Source organism: Cucurbita pepo, chromosome 3 (assembly GCF_057944985.1).
Source record: "Cucurbita pepo subsp. pepo isolate OVF chromosome 3, ASM5794498v1, whole genome shotgun sequence".
Classification (NCBI taxonomy): Eukaryota; Viridiplantae; Streptophyta; class Magnoliopsida; order Cucurbitales; family Cucurbitaceae; genus Cucurbita; species Cucurbita pepo.
In genome coordinates, this window is record NC_141800.1 from 5,927,714 (window position 1) to 5,937,169 (window position 9,456).

A 9,456-nucleotide genomic window follows, 5' to 3' on the forward strand; every position below is an offset into this window, starting at 1 on the left:
TTAAAAAGGGAATAATTAAAAGTTAGTGATATGAAAATTGAGTAAACATATAAAGTTATATTTTAAAAAATTGACATTTTCAGAATCCATTATTGAAATGAAATAATATTAAAAGTTAGAACTAATATAAAAATACAAAATAAAACTAAAAGTATATGGTTTTGCTTCTTTGAGAATCCTCCTTATTTATTTATTTATTGATATAATATTTTAGAAAATATATTATAATAATTAATTATGAAATATATTTTAGATATTCGAAATCAGTTAATATTCTTTCTTTAATAATTTGACTAGTTGTAATATTTTATTTTATTATTAATATTTAATTAGTTTATATTTTCTTTTATAAGTATTAGTTGATAGCTTGTATCCTATTTAAACGAATATGAATTAATTCCTTATTCTTAACATAGTCTCCTATAGCAATAGATAACAAAAAAAAAAAAAAAAAAAAAAAATAGTTTTTTTTATGAGTTAAAAGTTGTTTTTAAAAATAAAAATAAAAAATAAAGGAAAAAAAAAAAGATTATGAAAGGGTTTTAAAAAACATATAATTAGAGGATATAAAAAAGGAAAAAAAAAAGGTGGAGTGGCATGTGGTGAGGTAAGGAGTGTTGGGAGACCAGCCACGTGTTGTCATCCCAAAGGCGAACCACGTTTTATTTTATTATTTTTAATATTGAAATTAGTTGTGTGTTTCCTTTCCCTTATCCAACCACCGGTTGGCAGGTACCTCAGAAAAATTTCCTCTCCAGATTTTGGGACCTTAACCCCCCAAATATTTTACTAAAAAAGAGAGGAAAAAAACAACAAAAAAGGTGAAAAGACTTTGGGGCCCCTCCTCCCGATTCCCTTCCCCCACGATATTGCAATTGACAGCCAACACAAAACAAAACAAAACAAAACAAAATAAAATAAAATAAAATAAAATAAAATGTCCTCCTTCTTCCCCTTTTCCATTTACAAAAAAAAATTCAAAAACTAAATATTCAAATTAAAATTAAAATTACCCTGCACCTTCCCACTCCCTCTCTACCCCCCTTTTTATCTCGCCGACAGACATTCAAATCCACTTTCAAATTTTATTTCCCTTTTTTCTTTATTCATATTCTACCCATCCCCAACCTTAACTTTCAATAATCATTTAATAAAGATTTTGTGTCCAAAAAAATATTACTTAATTAGGATTTTAATTAATTTATCTTACTGAAAATTATAATTTGAAATAAACTAAAAAAAATCTAAAATCAAAGACAATGAAACTTAAAGTTATTTTAATAATTTGGGTTAATAAACTAAAATAACTAATAAAAATTAATTATTTAAAATAATATCAAACATAATAATTATTTCTTTGTTTTTTGAATTAAATTTTAAAATTTAAAAAGTATCTTATTGAGATAAAATAAAAAAATTTAAAAATTTAAGAGTTAAATAGACATATTTTATAGACAAAAACATAAAAAATTTAAAAAACCTAGAGAATCTTGTTTAAAATAAAAGAAACAAAGAGAAGCATTGAAGATGTAAATTAAGTAAAAGTGGTCTAAATCCCCGCATAATTAATGTACAATTGCAGAGGCATTTCAGCAATCAAGGCTCTGGAATACCAAAATATAATAATTTTGGAACATCACACCACCACCCCAACTGTCTGTGTGTGTGTGTGGAAATCATCACTATCCATTGGCTTTAAACTGTGCGCCACGCATTTTTATTTCATTAAATCGCTGCCTACTTAAACCCCCTCCCCACTCCCTCGTTTCCTCACAACACTCCCAAAATGGCCTCCAATCTCCACCTTCCCCTCCTCTTCCTCCTCTCTATCGCTTATTCCGCTCTGGGTGCCGTCCCCAAAAAGCCCATGGACGTCCCATTCGGTCGAAACTACGTCCCCACTTGGGCTTTCGACCACATCAAGTACAACAATGGCGGCTCCCAGGTCGACCTCGTCCTCGACAAATACACCGGCACTGGCTTCCAGTCCAAGGGCTCCTACTTGTTCGGCCATTTCAGCATGAGCATGAAGCTCGTCGGAGGCGACTCTGCCGGAGTCGTCACTGCTTTCTATGTAAGCAACACCCAAATCAAATCTAATTAATTAATTAATTAATTAATTAACTAACACACTACATCCTATTCAACATGGGTTTCCCTTTTTACTCGCAGCTCTCTTCCCAAAACTCAGAACACGACGAAATCGATTTCGAGTTTTTGGGGAACAGAACAGGGCAGCCTCCGATTCTTCAAACCAACGTCTTCACCGGCGGGAAAGGCGACAGAGAGCAAAGGATTTACCTCTGGTTCGACCCATCCAAGGACTACCACACCTACTCCGTCCTCTGGAACTTATACATGATAGTGTAAGTGTTCCCGTTTGAATCTCTTGTGTGTTTTTTGTTACCGGATCTGGAAATTAACGAAATGGGGGAAATGGGACAGGTTCTTTGTGGACGATGTGCCAATCAGAGTGTTCAAGAACAGCAAAGACCTAGGCGTGAAGTTCCCATTCGACCAGCCAATGAAGATATACTCGAGCCTATGGAACGCGGACGACTGGGCAACCAGGGGGGGATTGGAGAAGACAGACTGGTCCAAGGCACCATTCGTAGCGTCGTACAAGGGGTTCCACGTGGACGGGTGTGAGTCGTCAGTTCAGGCCAAGTTTTGCGCGACGCAAGGGAAACGATGGTGGGACCAAAAGGAGTTCCAAGACCTGGACGGGTTGCAGTACCGGAGGCTGAACTGGGTGCGGAAGAAGTACACCATTTACAATTACTGCACCGATAGGAAGCGCTACCCAACCCTCCCACCGGAGTGCAAGCGGGACAGAGATATCTAGACCACACTACTGGGTATTAATTATTATTATTATTATTATTATTATTACCATTACCAAGTCTTTTCAAATTTCTGGGGGATCCAGCTGCTGCTTCTGCTATTATCTTGTATTTCTCATCATTTTTCTTGCATCCTTTTGCTTTATTTTGTCCTCATCTGCCTGCCTGCCTGCCTGCCCGCCCCTCTCTCCCTCACTGTCCCTATCGCCTCGTGCTTCCCCCTCTCTTGGAATATGTTTTCCCCTTATTTTTATTTATTATTATTATTATTATTATTATTATTATATCAATAATTATCATCATTTTATATATTTATGTATTTACTTTTAACTTAAAATACGTCAGATTTATCATTTAAATTAGTAAATGAGGAAATAATACACTAGATTTTGAGTCAATGGCATATCTCATTGAGCTGTTATAGTGCATTAAAAATAAATGCATTATTATTATGATTAGTTTCAATTATGCCTAGTTATTAAATTTTAAAAAGGAAATCTATAAAGTTATTTCCTCTTCTAATAACTTTTTTAATAATTTGTTAAAAATAAAATAAAAATATGTAGTAGATTTATTAGATATTTTTTTTTAAAGGTTGAATAATGGTAATGAAAATTGTAATAAAATAATAATAATTATTATTATTATGGTGGGCCCCTCGATTATTAGCGGTTTGAATAAGTAGGAAAGGGTGGTGACAGTCCATTAATAAGTAGGAAAGCGCGTCTTAAAAAGTTAAAAACTAATTTATTTGGAGGAATCAATTTCCTGCATTTCTCTGGGGTTATTTATTTTAATAAAACTCATCAAATCCTGCACCTCCCCACATGTTAGTCCTTTAAAATAGGTAGTGAAACATATTAATTTAATGGATTTTCTGGTTACTTTTTATTTCTTTCCATTATTTTTTATTTCTTTGGGGTATTGAATTACTGGGTGGTAGGCTTTGAGTGTTTGTGGGTCTGGATTACTAGGTTATTGAGTTGACCTCGTCGACTGTTGGGCTGCTATGTTAAAGATGGTTAGATTTGGACCATTTTAGTGAGTTGTTAACTTGAGTGTTGGACCATTTTAGATTAGATTAGACAACTAAATGTGTTCACAACATTTGGTATAAGAGTGAGAAAAAAAAAAAAAAAAAGACATGACCCTAAGGAGGTTGGAGTGGTGTAAAACCTAATGTTGATTATTTTCGAGTTTTTGGATGCTTTGGACATGTTCATGTATGAGACGATAAGAGAAAAAAGTTAGATAATAAAAGTTTTTAGTGCCGGTTGTTAAAGATAAGTGAAGGGTCTAAAGCATAGACTCTATGATCCAGTATCCAAGAAAATAATTGTACGCAAATATGTACCTTTCGAAGAAAATAAGCATTGATATTGGGGGAAAAGCAAGAGAGAAGCTAGACTTGATATCCTCAAATGAGAATACAGTAATACAAAAGGAAGCAAACATGACCAAAGTGAGGAAGAAGCTGAAGAGGAGGTGGCAGCATAAGAAAAAGGGAAAGTTAGTATATTTTCATGTGAGTCAAGTGACAACCTAATTTTTTTCTTGTTAAGTTCAAAAATTCTATGAAACTTGAATTTGAAATGACTAATTTAAAAAAATTGAAATATTTTCTCGATACATAGGTTTTACAAAATCTTGAACACATGTATCTTAGTCAAAAAAAAAAAAAAAAAAAAAAAAAGTTTTGGAAAAGTTTATGTCGGAGAAGAGTAATAGTGTGAAGAATTCTCTTATTTGTGGCGCTAGACTGACAAAGGATGAAGAAAGAGCCAAGGTCAATGCTACCATGTACAAGAAATTGATTGGAAGTCTTATGTATATACTTGCAACAAGGCCAAATTTAATGTATGTAGTGTCTAGGTGTGTTTAGGTGTTGAGATCCTGTATATTTGGGAGTCCTTTATCAAAAAAGGGGTAATGTAGATGACAGGAAAAACACTTTTGGTTTAATGTTTTTACTCAGTAAAGAAGTTGTGTGAACAACTTATAGTTACTTTGTCTACTACTGAAACAAAGTTTGTGGCAACGGCCTCTTATGCTTGTCAAAGAGTGTGGATGAGGAAAGTTTTTGGAAAAACTTGGTCATTTAAAGACAAGTGTATCATTGTGATAACAATTTTATCATTAAGCTATCCAAGAATCCAATCATGTATAGATGCAACAAACATATTGATGCAATGTTTTATTTCTTGCTCTGGTTAGATGAAGTTATTGAACTGAAGCATTGTGTCACATAAACAAGTTGCATATATTATAATAAAACCACTTAAACCGGATGCGTTCATAAAACTGTGTATGTGTGTAATACCACAAGTAGTCTCAAAGCATTTCTGCCATAGGTCTAGGGGAGAAATTGTTAAGATGGTTAGATGTTAATATTAGTACAAGATACATGACTTTATATAGTCTTAAAATCACTCTTAATCTTGACTGAGTCATTCCAAAAGTTGTAACTTTCATATTTTTATGACTATAATGAGTAAAAATGTAAGGTTAAAGTAAATAAAAATCTTAAAATACATCAACAAAATACCATAATTCTAAATTATTATCCACCCAAAATTTGTAAGCTTAATTTGAACAACATTTTGTTTCACATATTTCTTAAAGTCATGCTTTAATTCAAATCAAATGGATTTACAAGTTGGATTACCAGACTTCCACTTATGTCTCTACTAGATTCTTGAATACAGCATACATTTCTAAGCTTATAGAAGACTAGATTTTCTTAACTAGATTCTTGAATACAGCATACATTTCTAAGGTTATAGAAGACGAGATTTTCTTAATGAGAACAAGAATTGATACAAGAATGAGAGGAGGATTCAGATAGACAATTTAACTCATAGCATGAGAAAGAGTAAATGCAAGAGAATCCTCATTATTGTAATTTGAAGGTGGAGATTGAGATACTATTTAAAGTTGAGAGAGGTTTGGCACCACGAGTAGACAGACATAGATAATGAAATTGGATGATTTAAAAGTGTTGTCTGAAATAGAGAAATCCATCCTTAGCCAATTTTCTTCCTAGAATTTAGCACTCCTAAACCTGCTCCCTACCAATTCAAGTCTCAGATTATTTTTTCATTCCCCAAAACAATCAATAAAATCAAAGCCCTCCATCTCCAATACCCATCAATCTGTTCGTAATCGAAGTCAAGAGAAGTAAGGAAAAGGATGCATTCAGCGGGGTTTGCAGCGCCTCCGCTTCAAGACGCCATCGAATTGGAGGCCAAGATCACTCCAGTGGTTATCATTTACTCTATAATGGTCGCCTCCGGAGGCCTCGTGTTCGGCTATGACGTTGGCATTTCTGGTAATTTAGGGTAACATTCTGTCTTGCATATGTAAAATCATATCTAATACACATTCATTTGAAAGATTAAAACACCCTTTGATAAATGAAGTGAAGAATTGGCGATGTGGGCGCAGGGGGAGTGATTTCGATGCAAATATTCTTGGAGGAGTTCTTTCCCGTGGGTGAAGAGAGGTCTCAAGAGGCAGAGATGAACAACAATTATTGTAGATACGAAGATCAGGGCATGCAGATCTTCACCTCTTCTTTGTTTCTCACAGCTCTGATTTCCACTTTCTACGCTTCTAATACCACCAGACATCGTGGTCGGAAAACCACCATGCTTATTGCCGGACTTCTCTTCCTTGTCGGTATCATTCTAAGCGCCTCTGCTCGATCCCTCCCAATGCTCATTGTTGGAAGAATTTTTCTGGGTTCTGGAGTTGGGTTTGCCAACCAGGTCTACTCCTAATCTCTACTCCTTTCAAGATCAAATTCTTTCCAAATTCTAATGCTGTTTCAACCTTCAAAATAGGCTGTGCCCCTGTTTATCTCAGAAATAGCTCCCTCCAGGATTCGTGGAGCGCTCAATATACTGTTCCAATTCGACATGACCCTCGGCATTCTTTTTGGGGACTTGACAATTTTCACCACATCCAAGTAAGAATCAAAATCTCATCTCTGTTGTTCACATTTTAGATGAATTTTGAATTGTTGCTATTTTAGGATGGAAGGCGAATGGGGATGGAGGATAACACTGGGTTTGGCCGGCGTTCCTGCTCTGTTATTCACTCTGGGAGCGATCTTGGTTGATGAGACACCAAATAGTTTGATCGAACGTGGGCATTTGGAGGAAGGGAAATCAGTGCTACGAAAGATTAGAGGCACTGACAACATTGAACCTGAATACATGGCGATCTTGAGTGCAAGTAGCATTTCCCAGAAAGTGGAATATCCTTTTGAAGAGCTTCTCACGGGCCAAAATGGGGCGCCATTGGTTATAGCAATAATGATACAGGTTTTCCAGCAATTTACTGGAATAAACGCGATCTTGTTATACACTCCACTTCTATTCAAGACATTAGGCTACGGCAGCGCTGCGTCTCTATACTCTGCCATCGTAACAGGGGTGGTTAATGTTGTGTCCACGTTGGTCCCAATTTACTTTGTGGACCAGAGCGGGCGAAGAAAGCTGCTATTAGTGGGCGGAGTCCAAATGTTCGTTTGTCAAACAATTATTGCAATCATATTAGGGCTGAAAGTGAGAGACAATTCCAACACTTTGTCTCAGGGGATGGCCTTTACGATGGTGCTATTGCTGTGCCTGTATGTGTCATCCTTCGCTTGGTCATGGGGTCCAATGGGATGGCTGGTTCCAAGTGAAATATTTCCATTGGAAACGCGGTCGGCTGGGCTAAGTGTGACAGTGTGTGTGAATATGATGTTCACGTTTTTGATTTCGCAGTCTTTTCCATCCATGCTTTGTGAAATGAAATTTGGGATCTTTCTGTTCTTCTCTGGTTGGGTGTTGGTAATGTCGTTGTTCGTGTATTATTTGCTGCCGGAGACAAAGGGTGTTCCGATTGAAGAGATGAACGAGAGAGTGTGGAAGCAACATTGGTTTTGGAGCAAATTTATGGAGGGTGAGATGGAAGAGTATTCAGATGAGTGTACACAGTCTGAAATCTAGCTTTGTTTTTCATTATGTACATTAGATTTTAGGTAGAATGTTAGAATTGTTGAGAGGAATCGCAAACATGCATGCTTGTTCTTCCATCATTGTGTACATATTAAGAGCATACGCCTCAACCATTTGTAATGGATAGAGATGAGATTGTACGAGTAAACATGTCAACTTTTCAAGTGGTGTGTTAAGTAAGCATCAGTTCAAACAAGACTACAAAAGTAAGCATGCTATTAATTGGACTTTTCAAGTGGTGTGTTAAGTAAGCATCAGTTCAAACAAGACTACAAAAGTAAGCATGCTATTAATTGGACTAAAAAGAGTATATTCTCCAAATTCCATATTGGTCTATAATTCTGTACGACTCCAACCTTTGGTTTCACCTTCTTCCCCATCTCCCCCTCAATTTCATCTCTCTTGTCAACTGGTGCAGCCTTCGATTCGCCTTCACTTGTTATTTGATTCGGTTTCATTACTCGTCTCTCCCTCACGAGTCTTTGATTACAAGCAGTCTCCCATCAACAATAGGTTTATGTCTTTCGAGCGTCTCTCTCTTAGTGGTTCTCTCTATTAGACTTCATCCTCGTTGTCTGAAAATCACCGTAGCAGAATCGAGAATTCTAGTGAACATTCCTGCACTTGAATCTGCGTGGATTTTGTTAGGACCGCACAACAACACACATAAACTCGATCTAGATGAACACAAAAAATAGGAGAGAACAAGTGCAAGTAGGAATATTAGCTAGATGTATATATTGATACTACAAGTATGAACAATAGTGAATGAATGCAGAAAGTACATCTTCAGTCTAACCAAATATAACCTTTTATTTACATAGTTGTTTAATATATATGACAATTTACTTTATATGTCATTTAATATATAGTTGTACGATGTATAACCATTGAGTAAGTTATAAATAAGCAGCATACTCCATAATCTAACAATTCTCCCACTTGGAGACTGATACAGTCAACCAAGAATTTCATTCTCAAACGAACGTTAATATCTTCATTACACTAGACAAATTAAGGCTTTGCACATCCTCAATTTTCCAACATCAATGCATTTTGCTAACACATCTGTTGGATTCTTTGCACTCTCGATCTTCTCCAAACACATATTACCTTCTTTCACTAACCTGCAAGTGAAATGGTATCGTTTGTTTATGTGTTTTATCTTTGAGTGATGGTCCGGGTTCTTTACCAACTGTGTGACACTCTGACTATCTGTATAAAGAACTTTCTCGCACTGCTTCTTGCCTAATTCTTCTAGATAGTATGTCATCCGTATCATCTCCTTTTTAAAACCCTAATTCTTCTAGATAGCGTGTCATCCGTGTCATATTCTTTCTAGTTTTAGCTATTGTCACATCCTTGATAGATGAAAGAGCAACACAATTCTGAAGCTTAGACATCCGATTCATCCCATCATCCCTGGGTTGCTTCCACTTGGTTGGATTATCCAATGTGTGGCCTCACGGAGGACTCTGATTCCCATTCATAGTCAGTAACAAATAGTGTAATAGAGGAATATATTTATCTGATAGTTTTTAATGATTTTCTCAACATTTAGTCTAATGGAGGAATATACTTATCTCGTACTTTGATGGTTCTTAATG

At 35.7% G+C, this 9,456-nt stretch overlaps 2 protein-coding genes across 3 annotated transcripts; both read left to right on the forward strand.

The window, feature by feature from the left end:
• The first annotated feature begins 1,715 nt into the window (after positions 1-1,715).
• LOC111784978 (xyloglucan endotransglucosylase protein 2) lies at positions 1,716-3,152 on the forward strand. Its single transcript, XM_023665475.2, has 3 exons — positions 1,716-2,074; positions 2,173-2,366; positions 2,446-3,152. The coding sequence occupies exons 1-3, from the start codon at positions 1,787-1,789 to the stop codon at positions 2,843-2,845; spliced, it is 882 nt and encodes a 293-aa protein (XP_023521243.2). The 5' UTR covers positions 1,716-1,786; the 3' UTR covers positions 2,846-3,152.
• A 2,286-nt stretch (positions 3,153-5,438) lies between these two features.
• Positions 5,439-8,071, forward strand: LOC111784979 (sugar transport protein 13-like). Of its 2 annotated transcripts, none has more exons than XM_023665476.2 (4): positions 5,439-6,171; positions 6,288-6,610; positions 6,686-6,810; positions 6,877-8,071. In XM_023665476.2, the coding sequence occupies exons 1-4, from the start codon at positions 6,033-6,035 to the stop codon at positions 7,838-7,840; spliced, it is 1,551 nt and encodes a 516-aa protein (XP_023521244.1). In that variant the 5' UTR covers positions 5,439-6,032; the 3' UTR covers positions 7,841-8,071. The 2 variants fall into 2 exon arrangements, with proteins under 2 accessions (XP_023521244.1, XP_086978166.1); XM_087122040.1 differs by having other exon boundaries at positions 6,030-6,181.
• Positions 8,072-9,456: the final 1,385 nt, after the last annotated feature.